At 54.4% G+C, this 21022-nt stretch overlaps 10 protein-coding genes across 10 annotated transcripts; 8 read left to right on the forward strand and 2 right to left on the reverse strand.

The window, feature by feature from the left end:
• Positions 1 to 114: 114 nt before the first annotated feature.
• Positions 115 to 2386, forward strand: BAUCODRAFT_453311 (uncharacterized protein). The gene is made up of 7 exons (XM_007677651.1): positions 115 to 519; positions 579 to 749; positions 972 to 993; positions 1056 to 1108; positions 1163 to 1548; positions 1610 to 2213; positions 2272 to 2386. The coding sequence occupies exons 1-7, from the start codon at positions 250 to 252 to the stop codon at positions 2293 to 2295; spliced, it is 1530 nt and encodes a 509-aa protein (XP_007675841.1). The 5' UTR covers positions 115 to 249; the 3' UTR covers positions 2296 to 2386.
• Positions 2387 to 2800: 414 nt separating this feature from the next.
• BAUCODRAFT_453410 (uncharacterized protein) lies at positions 2801 to 4091 on the forward strand. Its single transcript, XM_007677652.1, has one exon. The coding sequence runs from the start codon at positions 2921 to 2923 to the stop codon at positions 3977 to 3979; it is 1059 nt and encodes a 352-aa protein (XP_007675842.1). The 5' UTR covers positions 2801 to 2920; the 3' UTR covers positions 3980 to 4091.
• Positions 4092 to 4411: 320 nt separating this feature from the next.
• Positions 4412 to 5530, forward strand: BAUCODRAFT_68098 (uncharacterized protein; the record flags this gene model as incomplete). The annotated part of the gene is made up of 1 exon (XM_007677211.1): positions 4412 to 5530. The coding sequence occupies one exon, from the start codon at positions 4412 to 4414 to the stop codon at positions 5528 to 5530; it is 1119 nt and encodes a 372-aa protein (XP_007675401.1).
• A 269-nt stretch (positions 5531 to 5799) lies between these two features.
• BAUCODRAFT_68232 (uncharacterized protein) lies at positions 5800 to 7740 on the reverse strand (the record flags this gene model as incomplete). Its single annotated transcript, XM_007677224.1, has 1 exon — positions 5800 to 7740. The coding sequence occupies one exon, from the start codon at positions 7738 to 7740 to the stop codon at positions 5800 to 5802; it is 1941 nt and encodes a 646-aa protein (XP_007675414.1).
• Positions 7741 to 8636: 896 nt separating this feature from the next.
• On the reverse strand, positions 8637 to 9015 carry BAUCODRAFT_121925 (uncharacterized protein; the record flags this gene model as incomplete). The annotated part of the gene is made up of 2 exons (XM_007677653.1): positions 8637 to 8773; positions 8838 to 9015. The coding sequence occupies 2 exons, from the start codon at positions 9013 to 9015 to the stop codon at positions 8637 to 8639; spliced, it is 315 nt and encodes a 104-aa protein (XP_007675843.1).
• Positions 9016 to 9306: 291 nt separating this feature from the next.
• Positions 9307 to 10335, forward strand: BAUCODRAFT_33198 (uncharacterized protein). Its single transcript, XM_007677081.1, has 3 exons — positions 9307 to 9470; positions 9530 to 9846; positions 9907 to 10335. The coding sequence occupies exons 1-3, from the start codon at positions 9458 to 9460 to the stop codon at positions 10159 to 10161; spliced, it is 585 nt and encodes a 194-aa protein (XP_007675271.1). The 5' UTR covers positions 9307 to 9457; the 3' UTR covers positions 10162 to 10335.
• A 1120-nt stretch (positions 10336 to 11455) lies between these two features.
• Positions 11456 to 12954, forward strand: BAUCODRAFT_453602 (uncharacterized protein). The gene is made up of 5 exons (XM_007677654.1): positions 11456 to 11589; positions 11716 to 12034; positions 12097 to 12170; positions 12223 to 12514; positions 12563 to 12954. The coding sequence occupies exons 1-5, from the start codon at positions 11554 to 11556 to the stop codon at positions 12832 to 12834; spliced, it is 993 nt and encodes a 330-aa protein (XP_007675844.1). The 5' UTR covers positions 11456 to 11553; the 3' UTR covers positions 12835 to 12954.
• A 1265-nt stretch (positions 12955 to 14219) lies between these two features.
• On the forward strand, positions 14220 to 15137 carry BAUCODRAFT_40416 (uncharacterized protein; the record flags this gene model as incomplete). Its single annotated transcript, XM_007677138.1, has 1 exon — positions 14220 to 15137. A coding segment is annotated over one exon (918 nt), but the record flags the coding sequence as incomplete, so codon positions are not given.
• Positions 15138 to 17035: 1898 nt separating this feature from the next.
• BAUCODRAFT_68916 (uncharacterized protein) lies at positions 17036 to 18829 on the forward strand (the record flags this gene model as incomplete). The annotated part of the gene is made up of 1 exon (XM_007677282.1): positions 17036 to 18829. The coding sequence occupies one exon, from the start codon at positions 17036 to 17038 to the stop codon at positions 18827 to 18829; it is 1794 nt and encodes a 597-aa protein (XP_007675472.1).
• A 361-nt stretch (positions 18830 to 19190) lies between these two features.
• On the forward strand, positions 19191 to 20707 carry BAUCODRAFT_107015 (uncharacterized protein; the record flags this gene model as incomplete). Its single annotated transcript, XM_007677655.1, has 2 exons — positions 19191 to 20417; positions 20484 to 20707. Exons 1-2 carry the CDS (start codon positions 19370 to 19372, stop codon positions 20705 to 20707), a joined length of 1272 nt encoding a protein of 423 aa, XP_007675845.1. The 5' UTR covers positions 19191 to 19369.
• Positions 20708 to 21022: the final 315 nt, after the last annotated feature.

The raw sequence follows: 21022 nt of genomic DNA on the forward strand, positions 1-21022 counted from the left end.
GGCAAATAGGCGACGTAGAGCATTGGAATGTTGATTGAAACTCTGACTGTTTCTGCTTGTGGATCACTTCCCGACATGGAAGCAGTGGAAAATCTGGGGATAGCTTGGCATGCCTGAGAGCTTTCGTTCTGCAGCTGCTTCCCTGACTCGAACAACATATTGCTCGTGACTGACAATCACTCCACGTCATCACCTGCACAGGCTTGTTGCGGTAATACAGGAGGTGGTAGGGAGTGAGGAGCAGCCATAATGTCCGAGGAACCACGCAAGCGGTCCCGCTTCGACCAGACTGAGCCACCGCGCAAGTCTCGCTTTGATCGACGGTCGCGATCACCGGCACGCGGAGACATTGAGGCTGGCCGTAGCCGCAGCCCAGTTGTTAAGAGCACTGAGGCTCCGGATGCCGACAAGGCCAAGAGTGATGCTGCGGCTGCAGCAGCAGCGGCGGCCGCCAGGATAAATGCCTCTATCAGCGCGAAAAAGGGCATCCAAACGGTCGATGTGCCACCAATCCGCTCAGTGAGTGTCATACATATTGCTTCGATGCTTGCGCGGTCCAACTGACGGACGTGGTACAGACCATGTCTCCCTCGGCAGGTCCGGGCGCGGCCAAGTCTCCCTCTCAGCCAGGCACCAGCGGCACGCTGAACGCTGAAGTATACACACAAGATGGCGATTATATCAAGGACATCGAGATCAACGATCTCCGAAACCGCTACACTCTGACTAAAGGCAGCACACAGAAGATGGTAAATACACACTTGTTCTTGCACTCAACCCACTGACTCCCAGCCTTTGCGCTCGACGATCCTGCTTTGTTAGGCGTCGAGAGCAATGCTTGTGCACCCTACGCGGCTATATGGGTTTGTTGTACATACGTTAGAGGGGAATATTTGGCTTACGCATAGACTCGCAACAGCCGACCTTGGCCACCGCGATTGAAGTTAGCTGACCCGCGATGTGACATCTAGATTAAAGAAAAGACTGGCGCCGGTACGCTCATCCACGCTTGACGCGATTGACAGATTAGGAAACGAAGCTTACTCTTCACAAAGATGTCACAACCCGAGGCAACTATTACCCGGATAAAACCTTAGCTACTGCGGCGGTCAGTCCACAGCGCTTCCCAAGACGTTTAGAAGCATATTAACGTCTCCACCAGAACCCACCACTCTTCCTTCACATCACAAGTACTACGAAAGACGGCCTGGAGAAAGCGGTGCAAGAAATTGATGAGCTGATGAAGCACGAGCTTCCAGTCCTTGTTGATGAGCGCCGTTTCCGTCGCCGTGACCAGGAGCAGAAGCCAGAGCCTTTCGAGCGTGACTCATATGGTCGCCGCAAGTGGCCAAGCGAGTCCATCCCAATCGATCTCGAACCCATCCCTGGCTTCAACCTGCGTGCCAAGGTGGTCGGCAATAAGGGCGATAACGTGAAGCATATCCAGAACGAAACGCACTGCAAGGTGCAGATCAAAGGCAGAGGCAGCGGCTTCATGGAAGTAGAAACGCGTATGGAGAGCGACGAGCCCATGTATTTGCATGTATCGTACGTATTCAAACAAGGTAGGAAACGTAGCGATGGTGCTGATATGACTGACAATCGAAAGTGGTCCGGATGCGAACGACGTCGAGCGAGCGAAGGGTATGTGCGTTGACCTCTTGGAGCACATCAGGCAGGAATATGACGCCTTCAAAGAGCGCGGCCCACCACGTAGAGACTTCAACCGAGACAGTCATGGCGGTGACGGAGACCAGGGAGGGTACGGACAGCGCGATCGCGGCTCCGGTTCCTACGGCGGAAACGGCGGCGGTGGAGCCAGCCAGTACGGCGGTAACAGCCAGTACGGAGGAAGCAGTCAGTACAGCGCTGGGTACACTCCGGCTGCCGCGATCGGCTACGGCGGTGCGCAGTCTCCGATCCAAGCTCAGGGCATGCAGGCGGCTGCTGCTGCACAGCCGACCATGACTCCGGAAGCGATTCAGGCATGGGGGCAATACTACGCAGCGAACCCCAGCGCTGACCCATATGCGGCCTACGGTGGATACGCGCAAGTGATGGCCTCGTATATGCAGGGTGGCTACGGATATGGACAAGGTCAAGGCACACCGCAGCAGCAGAACGGCAGCGCTCCTCCTCCGCCACCGCCTGATGATGGTGCGGCGCCGCCTCCGCCTCCGCCGCCGGGGAGTGCAAGTGGTGGATACAGTGCGGTCAGTGTATAATGACGGAGTCAGTTAGTTGACGTTGGCGCTGACAGTGTATTACTAGGTTCCTCCGCCACCCGGAATGTGAGTGCTGGAAGGTCATCAGATCTCTAAACGACAGATAGCACTAGCAAATGCGACTAGACTCTTGTACGACGGCTGGTTGGCCATTGCAAGATGTCACAGTACGGCTCAGCTTGATGTTGCAGACATGACAGGTGCGAGCCAATAGTTTCGGCAGCCTGACTAGCTATCTGTTGACCGTGTCTCTATAGCTCAGGTTGTATTGCAGTAAGTTCGCCAGGCGAACAAGAAGGTATGAGTGGAATCATGCAGCTGCGGCTTGTACGTTCAGTCAGCTTTACGGAACAATGAAGGCGAGTTCCGGGTAGTGCTTCTTTGTTGATCTCTACTTGTACTAGATGCGGTTTATCATATTCCAGCCGATACAGCCCAAGTGGAGCACAGCACATACACGCAAGTGCATGCAACACTCAGCGATTCAGTCGAGTCACCGTACCTGACCATAGCCATCAGATACTTGGTCGAACCCGCTCGCCATCGCGTGACCGGCGCGTTGCCGCTCATACTTACACAATGGCATTTGATCCCTCGAGTGGAAACGTAATGCTTTGTTGTGAAGCTGGGCTTTGACAGCTCCGGAGTTACGACAATGCCATTATCCAGCAACTCAGAGCATATAGTCTTGTGCCATGCTGCTCCTTACCGTCAATCTGGATCTGGCATTTCATCCCTGCGCAACACAGATGGCGACAACCACCAGCGAACAGACCGTTGACTTTGTGGCGCTAGCGCGTGCACACTTTCAGCAAAGCCACAATGAGTTAGGGCTACTTGGAGCAGGTGTGTTCGGGAAGGTATACTTGGCGCAGAGGAAGGTCGCTAATGACAGGAGCAGTGTTTCTAACGCAGCGAACCCTGGTGACCGACGTTGCAGGTCTGCAAATCCACTTGTCGTTGTGAAGTACGCCAAGGACTACAATGCCTCGTCCGTCAGTCTCAAGACCGAGATCAAGGTACTCAGCGCTTTGCCGGGTAGCCATTGTGGCATCGCGCAAATCCTCGACTGTTACGTCGACGGCAGGACGCTGTGGTTCACAACGCCGTGGGCAAGCGGAGGCGACCTGTCGAACCTCACGCTTCACTACCCGCACGCAATTACGACCCCTGCGATCTGGCATATCTGCCTGCAAGTCACGAACGCCTTAATGTACCTGTACTTCGGCATCGCAACTGATACCTTCGCCCTGCCAGGGTCCCTGCGGCCGCAGAAAGGCTGGCCGGGTATCGCTCACCAAGATCTCCACCTCGGCAATATTCTTGTCAAGCCTGCGCGGCATGTTCACGGCTTCGACATTGTCATCACGGACTTCGGCAACGCGATGTTCTTCGAACCGCATTCCGTGAAGACGGAGGTGCCGCTATACTGTATCAGAGAGCAGACGTCTGACTTCATCTACTTCGGGAGCTTCGGAGTCGGCGAGCTCTACAGGGCTGATGAGAGGGCGGGCAGTCCGTCTTCAGACCTCGTGTTGGCGGGATGCATCCGTGACTTCCAACGAATGTACGAGGATGAGTTCGCTGAGGATGTCCCCAGTCGCGACACGCTCCATGCACTCATGCGGGAATTTAGACGGACTGCTGAGGCGAGGGAGATGATGGATGCTGCTCCTCTGCCTGCGGATGCTGCGGTCTACATACAAGGTGCACATCTGCTTCAGCAAGCTACAAGCGGAGACTCGAGCGACTAGGGATGTGACAGCAGATGGTTGCCGACCATGGTGGGTTACAAGTTCTTAGTTCGCATCAGAGAAGTGTATGGAAGCATTCCAAACCGTTTAAACCTTCAGAAGCCTTTTCCACTACCACCTCATGGAGTCTCGTTCCCTTACCCTGTCTGACCTTGCTTCTGTAGTCCACACATAACCGTGAGGTCTGTTTCTGCCTAAGGCGGAAAATTGAGAATCATAGCTACTTCCGCAGTAGAATACTTCGTGCAAGGCATGCAAACCACCTTCAGCAAAGTGCTTCGGACGATTACAAGACCAGTCCTCACATCCCGTCCGAGGTTTGCTTGCTCCGTCAGGTCAAAGTCATATGTCACGTGTAACATAACAAGAACTTGTCTCCCAACTAGCGGTCATCCCAAGGGCCCGAGTATATCACTGTCTGGGAAACGACACATGACAGAGCCAGAAGCGAAACGAATGAAGATGGCAAATGGAAGCGAGGCACCTGTCATCGGCACTCACAATGGCCATTTTCATGCGGACGAGGCCCTCGCAGTATTCTTGCTCAAGCTCTTGCCTGATTACAGACACGCCACGCTCGTCCGGACACGCGACCCTGACCTTCTTAAAACCTGCACAATCGTCGTGGATGTAGGCGGAGTGCATGATGACGACCTTCTGCGCTACGACCACCATCAGCGCGAGTTCAACGCCACCTTTCCTGGCAAACAGACGAAGCTGTCAAGTGCCGGCCTTGTGTGGATGCATTACGGCAAGCAGATCATCAGCGTCGTGACTCAACTTGATGCACAAAGTCCAGACTGCGAGCTGCTCTATCAGAAGATATACGATGACTTCGTGGAAGCCTTCGACGCCAATGACAACGGTATCTCTGTGTACGACCCAACTGCCCTGCGGAAAGCGGGCATCGAGAAGAAGTTCTCCGACAAAGGCTTCAGCATCGCTAGCGTGGTGAACAGATACAACTACGCTCCATCTGCGAGAGAAGGGGCAGAGGGTCCCACTGCAAACGGAACCACTACCAGCGGCGCTCCAACGGCCCAGTCGGGCAAATCGCAAGATGGGGAGGATGCTCGCTTTCTGCGCGCCAGCGCCTTTGTTGGCGAGCAGTTCAGCCTAGAAATCGATGATAGGTTCGCTTCATGGCTTCCGGCGCGCGCTGTCGTCAAGCAAGCGTTCTCTGAGCGAACCAAGTACGAAGCTAAGGGGCGCATCATCGTGATTCCGTACCGGTCAGAAGGCGTACCCTGGTCTGACCACCTCTACGCGCTGGAGTCAGAAAGTGATGCAGAAGGCCAGGTACTCTACGCGTTATTTGCTGAAAACGGTGAGCCAGGCAGTAAATGGAGGATACGAGCTGTAAGTCTTGACCCGGGCAGTTTCGAGAACAGGAAAGGTCTGCCCGAAGCATGGCGAGGCGTGCGAGACGAGGAGCTGAGTAGAGTCAGCGGAGTGCCGGGCTGCATTTTCGTTCACGCTAGTGGCTTCATCGGCGGCAACGCTACGTTCGAGGGCGCCCTTGAGATGGCCAAGAAGGCTGTGGAGATGTAAAGTCCGTAGAGTGCCATACACCACGCAGGCGGACCGAAAGCGTGTCTAAAGCTAGACAGGCGAAGTAATCTCAACGTACAGTCACTCGATGGCATGATCTGGAACAGGTTGCATTGGTGGTGTTAAGTACATTACGGGCCTCGCTCGCACCGGACGGCAGCGTCTAACAAAGACCTTCGACCATGCGTCCAATCATCAAGCGAACATACACACCCAGTGCAGGTGCTTGCGAATACATTTACCTTCCATCAAACACCGGACACACAACGTTACGCCAGTGAGGCCCGTCTCACCACCGTGCCATTCGCAGTGGTGATGTTTGCACCACCTGCCTTGCCTTGCGTGACATCGACCAGAGGTATGAACCTTGACCATTGCGGCAGGCCGAACTCGCTTGGTGGGCTAGCCGTTGAGGCATACACAGCGATATCAAACTGGGGTATCGTGGCAGGATCGACCTGAGTACCATTGGGTCCCGCAACGCGCCAAATCAGACTGTACTGCAGATAGGGCACGACGTCCGCTTCTGACAGAGACGCCAGCACGCCTTGATTGACTTTGTTCGTCAAGGTGCGCGTAAGTGGGATTGAGCCTGCGGCAACAAGCTCCTTGCTGGTCATGCCGGGCTGGGAGAGAACGCCCATGGGACCGATGAGGTTTACATCAGAGATCCATGACGTTGGGACCTCGCTTGCCGGATTCCCGTCAAAAAGGTAGATATTGTAAGAACCATTGAGCGCATAGCGCGGAGAATGGATGTTGGCGACATACTGGTACAGGCTGCCATTTTGCGCCTTGGTGGGCGTTTCTTGCCGTGCCTGCAGACGGTACGCAGCGGGAGCTGCCTGGAATGTGTTGCGCAGCATGCCCGCCGGCTCGGGCACGGAAGTGCGCTTGGAAGAGCCCGCGGTCGCGGTCGCGCTAGGACCGTAGAGTTGGTTGATATAGCTAGCAATAGCTGTCGAGCTTCCGTCACTGTTCGAGAACTCGGGGTAGGTGTAGTGGAAAGCCTGGTCCCAGTGTCTGACTTGGTTGGTGGTCCAAAAGTTGCCGTTGGTGTCTTTGTAGAAGGGCGTCAGCGGGGAATCAGCGCCCTGGGTCGATCCTGCCTTGATTGTCCAGGTGTCGTGAGGAGCGGGCTGCGATGCGCCGTATGAGTTCGGATGCAAGGCCTGCCACATGGCGAAAAGTCTGTCCACGTTGCAGTGGTGTAGCCAGAAGATGGGGTCAAAGGCGGCAACGGCAAGGTAAGTCATGTGGCCTCCAAATACCGTGCTTGAACCCGAACCACCAGCAGTGACGTGTATTGTGTTGTGAATGCCTTCCAAACTGTTAGAGCATGAGGTGGAGCTCGATCCGGCGTCGTCGTTACTGAAGAATTCGAAGTCGGAACACGTGCTGAACAGCTGGTAAACTTGATCCTGCATGCTAGGCCGAATGCTGTCAAACGCAGAGATGACCTGGTTTTCCTGGCTGCTCGCGGATGCGGCGTTGCTGTTTGGGGACCTCAAGGTCACAGGCCAGCCGTTGAATGGTGAGTAGACCATCCCACTCGTATCCTGAAAATCATGCCGGAAGAGCGGGTTGTTGATCGTTGTCGAACCCTTCGGCCCGTTGACCGTTACGTACTTATTACTGATGCTTGAAGCCAAGGTAGGATAATTCGCACGAGGCTCTGCTGCCCAGTCCCAGTACGGTAGTCGCAACTTCGCGGCTGCTGCCACCATAGTGGCTTGTTGGGAAGCCGGATAGGACGCCGCAATTTGATTTGCCACGCTGAGAAGCTGTTGCTCGAACAAAGCGAGGTATGCGCGGTGCCATCCTGGAAAGAGGACAGAGTCGTGAGTGCAGTAGCCGTCAGCATCGCCACAGGTGCTGCACTGACCTACGCCGTTGTAGTTCTGGCGAGGCACACCGTGTATACCGGCAATCTGGTAGTATGAACCAGCATCGCTTTGACTCCGGGCCTGAAACGCTTGCATTGCTAAAATGAAAAGCGTCCATTGGTTCGGAGCATTGGCCATCATTTGCCGAATCTCAAGTCGTGGCTGTACGCTCGTTCCATTCGCGCCAGTGGTGACGATTATGCTCGATTGCCGCTTCTGCAGCGTTTCTGCCGCCTCTCGTACGCTTGGGATGCGGATACCGGGGACAGCCAAAGTGACTTGCGCAATGAGCTCGAGACCAGCAACAACAGGTAAGAACTTCATGCTGAATCGAGTCCCGTGTCGACACTTGTGCAGAAGGAAGCCACAACCGTAGCGGTTGTTGGAAGATATACACTCCAGCGACCACTGCTGTGTGACATTCCAATAAAGTGCGGGTGGCACACCTAAATAGACATTGTGAAAATGTTGCAGACTTACTAGATCGAGTTCTGACATGCTAACGAGTATACGAGACTGTGTCCAAGAAGTCAGGCCGCTTGCCGGAAACAGCGTAGACAAAGCCAGACAGTCCGCAAGCCTCGCTTTTCATGACCCGAGACGATTGGATGAGGGACATAACAAACAGCAAAGCGTCGGCAACATGTATCTGTGTGTCAGACGGCGATAGCATGATGATCTAGTGCGTTGGTGTTTCCAGATTGACCAAAGGAATAGTGCTAGACGCAGAGGTGCCGGCTAACATGCGTTCTAAGTCTTTGTTGACCCAAGCACCTAAGCGGAGGAGGTTCGGTACTTACCAAGCTATATTATCGCGCTTGTGCATACAGAGGAGGTACAGCGACGAAGTGATTGAATTTATCATGGCTGTTGAGCGATCGTTGCGGTGACAAGATACTCCGCCGCGAGGTTCCTTGGGCGAGCTGAAAGGCCGAAGGCTCGGCCTGATGGTAAGCCATTTGGTCGGTCGCGATCGTCCGTGCGATGCAGCGTGACGAGTCGTGCCAGGTAGTAGAGACTGTTGTCGCAGCTAAGAAGGCGTGTGTGTTGATCGTCGCTCTGCGGAACGCTCTCGGGCAATTTGAGTTGCAGACCTTTTGGTTGGCTCAAAGCTCGCTTGACGGAAGGCTTCAATGTGCTCGATCCTAAACAAAGACATCTTCAATGGTACACCGCAGTTGAGCATGTCGCGGATGCCAGCAGCGAGAGTGCCATATTTGTCACGCCGGATGGGACGCCGCGGGCGACCGCGAACATATACAACGCAAGAATGGCGTGGGAAGTGTACTGGTCATGGCATTATGATACCATCTTAGACTCCGCAGGCGCGCATATACGTTGTCTTCTTCGCTCAAAGCTGGTGCACAAATGTCAGTGGTGTGACTATGACTTCTTCCGGCTTTCGCTCTCGACTCGCGCACCGGCAAGGGTGTCCAGAGATCTGTGTAAGTCGTATCTAGACAGTCTGAGATCATCGCGCGCTAGAGCGATGACGAGCTGGACAACGCGCAACGAGACTGTCGCGGCCGCGCACATCTGAGTGGTACCACAGCTCGGCAATGTGTGTTGGTGAAAGCCCCGCGGGCGAAGGGACCGCATGATGTGGGCCTCGCAGCCTGGAGCCTTTATGTGTACCCAAAAGCATACTCGATCGCAGCGCGTAAGGTATTACGCCAATCCAGGTTAAGATCACGTGGTCAGCGCAGACTTTGCGGAGGCAGACATGGTTCATCGACTACGCGCTTGATGCCGCTCCAGATTGGCGATAGACTGTCGGAGTGGTAGGTCGTCGGAGTGATCGCGATAGTGGATGAATGCCCTCGGTGGTGCTGCACGATGCCCTGCCAAGGCCACGCTTCTCGAGAGCAAGCGCGTCTTCACAAGCTCCACACCGCCATACCCTCACCATTCATGTTGGCGACTTGGCGCAATGGCTTAAGCGCACATGCTGTGTCGTCGACTTGACTGTTTGACGACCCTCACTTCTGTAATACAAATCCTACCCCAGTCAATCAAGCTCCGTTACCGTTGCGTCTCCACTATGGCTCCAGCTTGTACGTTTATTATAGACACATCGTTTACCCGACAAGTGGCTGAAAGCTGTCCCTGACAGCAAACCTGAAACCGCGACCGATCGTTGTCTCCGGGCCTTCTGGGTCTGGCAAGTCGACGCTGCTCAAACGGTTATTCGAACAGTATCCAGGCCGCTTCGGGTTTTCAGTCTCCCACACAACCCGACAGCCCCGACCTGGCGAGGAGGACGGTGTGGCATACAACTTCGTCACGAGGGATGCATTCTTGAAGCTGATCGATGAGAATGGCTTCATCGAGCATGCTGAATTCAGCGGTAATCTTTATGGCACAAGCGTGCAGGCTGTCAAGAGTGTTGCGGAGAAGGGTCAGACTTGCATCCTGGATATTGAAATGGAGGTGTGTCCATGTCGCGTTGCACCGTCATGAAGCATCGCAAATGCTAAATGTATATTTCAGGGTGTCAAGCAGGTGAAGAAGACAGATCTCAATGCCCGCTATCTGTTCCTACAGCCGCCGTCGGTCGAGATTCTTGAGAAGCGATTGCGCGGACGCGGTACAGATAAGGAGGAAGCAATCCAGAAGCGATTGAAGCAGGCAGCAAAGGAAATCGAGTACTCGAAGACGACAGGCGTGCACGACCAGATTATTGTCAACGATGACCTAGAGAAGGCATGGGAGGAGTTTCGTACGTTCTGCGTCGATGAATCATAAGACGGAGCCTTGCGGCAAGTTCTGAGGTCCTGCGCAACACTCTCAGACGGTTTGATCTACGATAGACGCTAAACAATGCAATAGAAAGAGAGAGACGCGCGCGAAAGAATGCAAAATAACAAGCAATTGCAACTGCACTGAGTGAATCAAAAACACCATCCGCTGTTCCCGCCAACAACGAAGTTCCAGTTCTGGCAGTGGTTGTCACCATTTCCATACCATCTCGCCGGCGAATCCCCAGTCGTGGTTCCTTTCGCACACATGTTTTCGAACTGGGAGATGCAGTACTCTTGGGGTACCCATTGAGCAGGGTTGCAAGTAGAGCCCGTTATCGACAGCTTAACGTCATGGCACCCTCCTTGTCCGACGTGGGCACCAGCTGTGGCGTAATCAGAAGGTACCATGAAGCCGCCAGGGTTGGAGCAGAACTGTGCGATAGCCTGTACCGCGTTTTGATTCTTCGCCGCACATGCGTCGTGGTCGGATGTTGCCAGCGCTGTAGCTGCTAGTATGGACAGTAGAGTGACCTTCATCTTGGGTATGTCTGAGCTTGAATAAAGCTATCAGATGTAGTACTGTCTTGGGGGTTGTCAGGTTCAGGCTGCTTCACACGATAAAAGTATTTGCCTGCAATTGGCGGTATGTTACGACTGTGACTCTTATGTTTGAGCTACCGCCGGATCTCTTTGAGCCATGGATGTCCCGGACAAAGGGACTTGGTCCGCAGTACAATGGGTGAATGGCTTATTGATACCCGGAACGAGCAACGTCAGCAGTCGGGTACGGCAGGAGGTTCATCCAATACATATGTCCACCACCAGCAAGCTCTGACTTTGCGAGTTCGGTAGTAAAGAGTACGCCTCATCAGCGAAGTCCTCTGGCTAGTTGGCTCTGAGTGGCATCCACATCATATATGACTGGCATTATCCACACCCAGATCTACAGGCATGTGCTACATACTGAACGTCGTACGTTTGAGCGCCGCTTGATTCGGTGCATATGGGACTGCACGCCGTCGTATTGTATGTTAACATGCGCAGTAATCGTAAACGACAGGAGAGACGGCTGTTGCCGCGCGGGTCTCTTTGTGGAGGCGTCGGTCTCGATGCGGACGTCATTTCTACTCTCAAACTTCAAGTGCTCAGATACGCCGCACACGCGACATCACCACGCTTTTGGCCGGTATACCGCTTGAGGACCCTCAAGACACCTGTGCAACTACACGTTTGACTCAAAAACTCATTCATCACTGCCGCAATCTGAAGCAATCGGATTCTTTGCGAGTACATAATCTACTGCGCTAATCAAACCCCACCTGTTCGAAATCCGCATATCGCTGCTGTCAGTCGAACGCCGACACACGCTCTTGGCCTGTCGTGCTAGCTGAGAAGTATGGGTCAGACGCTGTCGGAGCCAGTGGTGGACAAGGTACGCAGTACTACTCTAGCATGGCATCCACAGCGTATATTGCAAAGACGTTGGAAGATGCCGAAGCATGACGCGCGATGTATGCTTCACGCGAAGGAGGTATATACTGACACGACTTCGTCCTAGAAATCCGATGAAGGCCAGGATGACCGCGTCGTTTTCGGCGTCAGCGCCATGCAAGGCTGGCGGATAAACATGGAGGATGCCCACGCCACCATTCTCGACCTACAAACCCTGTCACCAGATGGTGAGCAGAAAGCAGCGGATGCGGATGTACGAATATCGTACTTCGGTGTATACGACGGACATGGAGGAGACAAAGTTGCACTCTATACAGGCGAGCATTTGCATAACATCATTGCGAAGCAGGAGGCATTCAAGAACAAGGACTTTGAGCAGGCGCTAAAGGACGGCTTCCTGGCGATAGACCGGGCTATACTTAGCGGTATGTGGCACTCCGTAGCGTGCGTTACTGGTAGCGACGTGCTGACCAACCTATGTGACCAGATCCGAAGTACGAAGAAGAGGTCTCCGGCTGCACAGCCACAGTTGGCATCATTACCAGCGACAAGATCTATGTGGTGGGCTCAGAGCGGCTTCACATCATGCTAGATGCAGTACTGATGTTGGTAGGGCAATTCTGGCGACTCAAGGACCGTCCTCGGCATCAAAGGCCGCGCCAAGCCACTGTCGTTCGATCATAAGCCACAGAACGAGGGCGAAAAGGCTCGGATCTGCGCAGCTGGCGGATTTGTGGACTTTGGTCGGGTGAATGGCAATCTTGCATTAAGCCGAGCAATCGGCGACTTCGAGTTTAAGAAGAGTGCGGATTTGCCACCGGAGCAGCAAATCGTCACTGCTTTTCCAGAGGTGACGGTTCACGAGATTAGCGAGGATGATGAGTTCGTTGTTCTCGCCTGCGACGGTGAGTACCTACCCGAAGACTCCATTGAGCCCGCACTGACAGATACAGGCATTTGGGACTGTCAATCATCGCAAGCAGTCGTCGAGTTCGTGCGTAGAGGCATCGCTGCAAAGCAAGAATTACCTGCAATTTGCGAAAACATGATGGACAACTGTCTAGCCAGCAACAGCGAGACCGGCGGTGTCGGCTGCGACAACATGACTATGGTCATCGTCGGCTTGCTCCAGGGCAAGACGAAGGAGGAGTGGTACAACATGATTGCCGAAAGGGTGGCAAATGGGGACGGGCCATGCGCACCTCCAGAGTACGGCAAGTCTTAACCCTTTTTGGAGCACGCACCTTTCCAAATGCTGGGGCCATACGGTCCGTACTGTCGAGAGAAGGTGCTGCCGGCCGGCGACGTAATAACGCACCTGCTGACCGTCTCCTAGCCGAGTTTAGGGGACCGGGCAGACATCACGCGTTCGATGACTCCTCGGATGACTACGACATGGACATGGATCAGCGTACGCGCGGAGTCGGTAGAGGTGCACTCGGCAACCGCATAATTCTGCTGGGTAATGGCTCTGAGGCCGCGACCGGTGGCGGCCATGACGATGATGGCGATGTTGATATGGAGGATAGGGGTGAAGCAGAAGAACTCGAAGACAAAGACCTTGAGGAGCAGGTCAGGAAAGGACAGTCAGCCGCTCAAGGAGAAGGCCCGAAGACTGAAGTTAACGGGGTGGCCGCGACTCGAAGTTCGAGGGAGGAGACGCCGGGCCCAGGCCCGCATGAAGGGCATCAGAATCACAGCTCTGAGCCCACTGAAACGGTCAGAGAGGTACAGCAGTCGCCGGAAGCGGCGCGATCGGCCCACGCTCCGCCACCGTCATCAGACGCGACCCCTGATGAGCCCAAGATGTCTGCACCAATCGACACGGCCGATACGAAAGCGGTTCTCGAAGGCATGAGCGGTTCTGAGCCTAAGAAGTAGGCACAGAGCACAGGCGTTGCGGGACAGACAGATCAGCGAATGATACCCTTTACGCGCTCACCCTCGCCCTTACGCTGGACCCCTGTTCTGAAATCCGACCAGCACCGTTAAGCGATCTTGAAGTTGGCCAGCTATTATGTACAGACAACCCAAGCGGACAAGTCATGGAGTGAAGTGGGCATCTAACTGTCTTGCATGACATAGCGGGTTTGGCGCATACGGAGGCTAGCTTGGGATGACATGGTACTAGTCTGATGATGCATGTAGTCTTCTCATTAAGCGAGCGCTCTTTACGATTTCCTTGACAATCCTTCACCCGCATTTAGAGATTATGGCTTTCCTTCCCATCATCCCGGATGTGGTTCATCGCTGCGTGCCCCCAGGCAAGAATTTGCAACCTTAGGCATCAAATCACTTCCTTGCGCGCAACATTCATCATGGAAATCACGTACCAACTTCACAGGCAAGCAGTCGTAAATAAGAATGGTTCCGAAACGTAAGAGGGGAGGTAATGCCACTCAGGCCGACTCTCGCGCGGAAGAGGACGAAGGTGCTCCGGACAGTGCGACGCAAGATGCGAAGGACAGTTCGCCTGCAAAGCGCATCCGCACAGCGAAACGTGAAGGCGCGCCCGGGAACAGTCATTACGATACCGCGAAGGAGCGGAGGGACCCTTCAAGGAAGACGGCTGTAGCGGAGATGCCTGTCAACGGCGCGGCGGAAGGTAGCGGCGAGAATGGCGAAGCTGGCAAGATGAGGATGGCTCCTCCACCACCTGCAGGCTCTGTAGACCCTGTAGGTTACAAGACAAACCCACCTCCCAAGGGAAGACAGGTGCGGGTGTATGCGGACGGTGTCTTTGACATGTTCCACCTAGGCCATATGCGTGTCCTGCAACAAGCAAAGACCGCTTTCCCGGATACGTATCTCATAGTCGGAGTTACGGGCGATGCTGAGACGCACAAGCGGAAGGGTCTCACGGTCATGTCGGCCGTCGAGCGGGCAGAGTCGCTCAGACACTGTCGGTGGGTTGACGAAGTGATTGAGGACTGTCCGTGGGTTATTACCATGCCCTTTCTGGAGAAGAACAAGATCGACTATGTTGCTCACGACGACCTTCCATATGGAGCGAGCGAAGGCGACGACATCTACAAGCCTATCAAGGAGCGTGGTATGTTCCTGGTCACGGAGCGCACCGAAGGCGTATCCACTACCGGAATTATTACGAAGATCATCCGTGACTATGAGCAGTACGTGTCGAGGCAGCTCAAGCGCGGCACAAAGCGCCAGGAGCTCAATATCTCTTGGCTGAAGAAGAACGAGCTGGATCTCAAACGACACGTTGCAGAGATTCGGAATGCGATCCAGAACAACTGGACCACTACCGGGCGAGAGCTAAGCAAGGACTTCCAACAGTTCTGGCAGCCAAGTAGGCCTACAAGTCCGCAGAATACTACGCAGCTTATTGGTTCGAGCCGCCGTAACGGCTCAAGGAGCTCGTCTTCCCTTAACAGGGGCCGCAGCAACAGCTCGTTACCCAGTGATTCGAGGAATACCACCATGGATTTTGCTGCTGGATATGCAATGGGGCTCATCGGCGGAGTCCGAGGCTGGATGACACGGCCTGACAGCAGGCCACAGAGCCCGAACGGACACCAGACCGCAACATCTGCAAGCATGCGGCAGGGGCCAGCTCGGAGAGATCAGCAAGTGGACGGAGCAGATCTGGCGAGCGAACAACTGCATACAGAGATGGTCGGCTAACTGAGCCTGAGAGTGATATAGCTTGCTTTTTAGGATCAGCGGGGGCGTTGGACAGGATCACTTCGCTCAACGCGAGCCTCATATGTCTAAGACACACATAATCCCCTGCAAACTCCTGACTTGGAATTGAACAGTCTGGTCCCCTCAGTGTGTATCAACTCGACTAGCTTCGTTAAGTCATTGCAATTGTGCGCCTTCGGCAGGCTGAGACGGACGGTCCCGCGCAGCGCTGTGAACACTTGGGAAGTTGATACACCACGCGACAGGGCTGAACTACGGTGGTTGTATATATATAGAATTTTTTCGGGGTTCTGGACGGCCCGCATCCGGAAGTAACTCCGAGGAATGCACTTTGCTCCGTGCACACTTCGTCACCTATCCTCTCGACTGTTCCCATCTCCGTCCTTCACTGGCTCGCCGCACACTCACTCAACGTCGGTTTCCTGCCCATAATCTTCGTCAGTTGGTCGCCTCGCATCTTCTCCCGGTGCGCTACTGTTGCGACGCGGAGCAAACTCTGAAGGGGTTGCCGCACGCTGCCGGTGCTCCTGCACGTTCCAGGAGCAAAGCCCAAGCTTAACCAGATTCTTACCACATTACGGGAGCTGCATGGGATAGGATTATGAACAGCGGTAGGGCCTGAAGCTTTCTGTCCCCTTTACTGACTGCAGCAGCGTTGGAACAGGAAAGGCCCGCGCAACGCTGGTAAACGATTATAGCCGTTGCAACGGTCATGCTTACTTGCTGTGCAGTGTTACCATCGCGTGTCTGTTTATTATTGCAACTCGCGCACCCCTCGGACTATGCGGAGATCTCCTTCCTGACTTCACCTCATCTTTCCCACCTTGTTTTAAAGCAGATCTCACTGTGCTTCCAAGGGCTCCTGCCAAGGCGTGTTCGCGCAAGACACTCTTTCCTGTGGCCTTTTCCTTTGTGCGCAAGTGGCTGTCGCCGTGTTCAGCATTCCTGTCAAACAAGCCTTTCTTACTCCGATAACTCCTTGCTGCACGTATAAGGCGATCCTCATTGTCGGCAAAGCTTTACGTTGTGCTGAGATCCCAAGACTTCTGGCGGCGGCTTGATGTGTTCATCATAGGTGAGTACGGCGTCCCATCGCAAGACTCTTTCTCGCAGGCCTTCGGGCGGAGCACTTGTTACACAGCTACAGCAGTGTATTTGTCAGAAAGATACGACATACCCCTAGGCCTTTCGTCGCAGGAGGGTGTACGAACTTAGTCATCGCTGACCGCCGATGTTCACATAGACCGCTCCCCAACTCGAGTGCTAGGCACACGCCAAGTTTGCTTTCCCGGAGGCATCGTTATTTAATGAGTCGTTCCTGTCCGGACAGCAAGAAGAGGATGTATTTCCACTGAAGGTTGCGAATACGCCAATCAACACGAACGATTGAGCTTGATTCTTGCCATACAGCCAAAAACATGTCGAATCCGCCGGATCAGCAAATCAACCGCAGATCATCGACAACGACAGCATGTTCACCAAGCGGCGCACATGCATACCATCAGCAAACGCTCGGCCACGGAGAAGGGAGCCCGGTCGCGGCTCGGAAGCAACGCCCGCACCGCGTGCCGGAACGCTGTGATTCACAAGAGCATGTGGTCCGCCAATTTGATGCCGAAGTCGCTGTGCCGTCGACAGCTGGTGATTCTACACCGTCGCCATCACCATTGCCTTCACCACTGCGGCACCAAGATCTTGACTTCCCAATAACTGATCGAGAGAAGATGTTGTACGACATCTTTGGCATCATCACACAAAACATGGAACCCAACGGTGCCGACATATCCCTCTACTACGAGGTTGCACCGGAAACACCACCGCTTACACTCGAGTCACTTGCTGAACTGGACATGTCAAGAATCATTAACAACCCGAAACTGCGTCATGATGTCAACTTTGACCGCGAGTTACATTTTCGGCCTAACCTAGATGGATCAAAAGGGCGAGAGAAACTGCAAGCTGCCGATCAGTACTGGCTGGCACTTGAAGGAGAGCTTTTCATGTACCGGTTTGCGGCGGAGCGGAAGGCACAGTCCTCAGATCCCACACAGAAAACGTACTGGAACCGCATTCACCAGGGCACACAGCGGCGATTGCGGCAAGTGTTCGAAACGGTCCGAGATATTCTTCAGACGCTAGTTCCGGACCACGAGCAGAAGCGTGTTGCGGCACGGTTGGACGTAGACTTAATCATGCAGGAGATCATGAACGGCGTCTGCGATCTCATAGATCTCAGTAGCTGGCTGGCCAAGGTTCTAAAAGCGCACTGTGCACCCATGCGCGATGGGCTTGTCGACGCAATGCAAGCTGCCATCGAGTGCGGCACGCTTGAAGGCAGGAACGACAAACTGGTAAGCGGCCTCCGGCAGCTACTCGCGATACTGGAAGCCATGAAGCTTGATGTGGCAAACCATCAAATCCGGCACATGCGCCCACTGCTCATTGACGACACCGTCAACTTCCAACGAAAGTACAACGCTCACAGAGTGGCTTCAGGCAAGGTCAACGTATCACGGTGTCAGCAATGGTTGCAAAACGAGATCGAGCTTCTCGGCAGCCGTGGATCGGAAGAGGCCAAGCCAACTCCGCTTACCGCACTAACGTCAGCACTGCTGGCGGATATTCTATTTAACGAAGCGCATAGTTTCCCGCAGACGTTCTATCTCGACCATGAGCGCTTGCGTGTCATTCGCACGGACGTGCGTAGCATCATCTGCCACGCCCTTTGTCGCGAGTTCCTTGCGGAGCTAACGCCTGCTTGGGTTTCGAGGACCGAATTGCTGAAGGCTCAAGCTTTACTGCAATGCGCAGTATCGGCTGTGGTCGGCATGTCAGGACGTTTTGCCGAACGCGTCGAGAATATCGCCGTTGAGATTGTGCGCGTACTGCTCGTTCTCCAAGGTCGCTACCCGCCCTTCGACAGCACATTGCTCACCATGGTCGAGCAAAAGTTACGCCAGAAGTTTCAGCCGGTGTCGGCGGCCTTCGACGAGCTTGCTAAGAGCACTCGTCTACGGTTACTGCCGAAGCTGATAGCCAGCATCGAGATGCATCTTCGTATGTCCGCACTAGAGCTACAAGATGCGCTCGTGGCGTCTCCAGTCCACCATCGTTTACCACCACCGCCATTCGGCATGGGCGCTGTTTGCGCACCGGCTACACCGGCGAAGCAGTATGATCCGGACGAGGATATTGTCAGGCGCCTGACGCACGTTGTATGTTTGCACTGGCACGTCTGGGCGGACATTGTCTACCTCGCGCATCACGAATACCCTGACGACTTGGACTACGACTCCATCTCACGCACCAGCTCGCCAACCCTCGTCTCTGCCAGCTCAAGCCCCACGATTCCCGTAGCGCAGGCAGTCTACGCACCTGGGAGGAAATGGCTACCAGATGGTGTGACCGTTACCGAGGTTCCAAATAGCAGGCCTCCTATTTCGTCGACGTTCGAGCCAGCCGTCCTACCGGAGCCAGGATGCACTAAGGGCGAGGAAAGCGACGAACAACCTGAGCAAGATCCATATGACGCGCAACAGCAGCAGCCAGCTTGAGTAACTCCTCTCGCGATGTGCAAGATGTACAACACTGCTTGCTTGCGTTGATTGTTGGCCCCATTACAGCTGGCATGCTACCCTTTCTCATGTCGACTTCTTCACTGGAGCTTCTAGCGTTATTTGTTTGCGCGTTGTACGGCGTCGGACTGGGGGTCTTCCATCACTAAAGGCATACGGGGAATGGGCGGCTTGGGCGGTCACCTATGTTATAATGAGGCTGCACTATACCCACCTTGGCGGCGTTCCTATGATATTGTGTTACTTTATATATCTGGCCCAACAAAGTACCGCTCACCGCGGCTGACAATGTACTCATGCATCATCGCTCTTCATCTGACAGGCGCCACTATATGTAGTTGCCGCTTCGTGCTAGTTGCCGCTTCGTGACTGCCCTCCACACCATTAGTGGCGGAGCAAGCCGGCCTGCACCGAAGAAGTGTATTTTTGACGAATATCAGAATGTATTTAACGCTGGTTTAATCAGGCAATAATACATCAGTTGCAAGCAAGGCGCTTTAAGTCAATGCGTAACCTGCGATGCCTTCGCTAAGCCTGCTGGCTGCAGCACACCCATCATGCAACGCTCGCACATGGCTTAGCACACCTCATCCTCATCTACCAATCATAGCCACTGCGTGCTCGGACAAGACTGTGCGCATCTACTCGTTGCAGAACTTCCAACAGCAGTCTACCATCTCGGGTGGTCATAAGCGATCCATCCGGAGTTGTGCATGGAAACCGAACAGCCGGGGAGAGAGTGTGCTTGCCACCGGCAGCTTTGATGCCAGTGCTGGCATATGGCGCAGGTGGGAGGAAGGGAGTGGGAGGGCTGGACGGCCGGAAATGGACTACACTAATGGTCTGGCTGGCGGAGACGGAGATGAAGGAGACGACGAGGATGAATGGAGATTTGCAGTGATCCTTGACGGTCATGATTCCGAGATCAAGAGTCTGTCTTTCTCGCCCATTGCACCGTTACTGGCGACGTGCAGTCGCGATAAGAGTGTGTGGATATGGGAGGAGCTGGAAGACGACAATTTCGAGACTGTGGCGGTCTTGCAGGAGCACGAGGGCGATGTTAAGTGCGTTGCTTGGCACCCGAGCGAGCAGATGTTGGCGAGCGGCAGCTATGATGACAACATCAGGATGTGGAAAGAAGACGTGGATGACTGGGCTTGCTGTGCGTTGTTGACCGGGCATGAAGGCACCGTGTGGTGGGTGGAGTTTGAAGATACCAACAACATCTACGCCTTGGGCTCTTCAGAGACGTTGAACGACGAACAAAGAGCGTATGTTGACACGCGGTTAAAGACTGGGCCCAGACTGATGTCTTGCTCGGACGACATGACGATCCGAGTCTGGCGAAGGGTACCCAAAGATAAGCCAGAGCAACAACCAAACCAGCTGAAGGCGCCAAGCATATGGAAGAACAGGGCGTTTGAAGAGGAGTGGGTAGAAGACACCCGCTTGCCTCGAGCGCACGAGCAGCCTGTCTTCGCCGTAAGCTGGAGTAGAAAGACGGGCAAGGTGGTCAGCGCAGGCAGCGATGGCAAGATCGTTGTCTATGAGGAGCGGTGGAAATCGGGTCACACGGCGATCGAGCATTCAATTGGCGACGTCGGCATGTCTGACGCTGTGTCGGTAGGTGGAGGCGCGGATGCGTTGGCAACTATTGGAGATGGTCAGATTGACCGTTCCGCTGGACTTACCGAATGGGTCGTTGTTGCTGAGACGGTGAACGCCCACGACGTCTTTGAAATCAACCATGTAGTATGGGCGCCTCGAGCAGATAGAGGCAAAAGGGTGGATGAAGAGGAGGTCGTCGTGAGCACAGGAGACGATGGCGAAGTGAAGGTGTGGGTTGTCGATACATAAAAATCGACGGATGCTAGTATCACTACTAGACTTGGCCCTTACGCTGTCAATTATTCCGCAAATCCTGCGCAGCCTGGCACGCTAACCAGCGAGACACTGATGGGCATTCACCAGCACACACCACACCGCCCTGCTGAGGTGTCGGCCGTGAAGGTCGCTTGCTACGATGTAGTGAGTGCAGCTGCCACGACACTTCACATAGCTGCGGAACACCTCGCATCGGTTGATTAGAACTTAAGCTGTTTTAACTGCAGCGCTTGTCGAACCATCATCAGCACCTCTTCCATCGAAGCCAGGCTTACTCGTCGCTATCAA

Source organism: Baudoinia panamericana (assembly GCF_000338955.1).
Source record: "Baudoinia panamericana UAMH 10762 unplaced genomic scaffold BAUCOscaffold_5, whole genome shotgun sequence".
In the NCBI taxonomy this organism is placed as follows: Eukaryota; Fungi; Ascomycota; class Dothideomycetes; order Mycosphaerellales; family Teratosphaeriaceae; genus Baudoinia; species Baudoinia panamericana.

Bases quoted from the DNA above. Each gene is read 5' to 3' on its own strand.
- BAUCODRAFT_453311 (XM_007677651.1), top strand. From the start codon at position 250: ATGTCCGAGGAACCACGCAAGCGGTCCCGCTTCGACCAGACTGAGCCA. The intron at 520-578 runs GTGAGTGTCATA...GACGTGGTACAG, and splicing joins ATGTGCCACCAATCCGCTCA to ACCATGTCTCCCTCGGCAGG. The intron at 1,109-1,162 runs GTCAGTCCACAG...CGTCTCCACCAG, and splicing joins AAACCTTAGCTACTGCGGCG to AACCCACCACTCTTCCTTCA.
- BAUCODRAFT_453410 (XM_007677652.1), top strand. From the start codon at position 2,921: ATGCTGCTCCTTACCGTCAATCTGGATCTGGCATTTCATCCCTGCGCA.
- BAUCODRAFT_33198 (XM_007677081.1), top strand. The intron at 9,847-9,906 runs GTGTGTCCATGT...TGTATATTTCAG, and splicing joins TCCTGGATATTGAAATGGAG to GGTGTCAAGCAGGTGAAGAA.
- BAUCODRAFT_453602 (XM_007677654.1), top strand. From the start codon at position 11,554: ATGGGTCAGACGCTGTCGGAGCCAGTGGTGGACAAG. The intron at 11,590-11,715 runs GTACGCAGTACT...ACTTCGTCCTAG, and splicing joins CGGAGCCAGTGGTGGACAAG to AAATCCGATGAAGGCCAGGA. The intron at 12,171-12,222 runs GTGGGCTCAGAG...TGATGTTGGTAG, and splicing joins CCAGCGACAAGATCTATGTG to GGCAATTCTGGCGACTCAAG.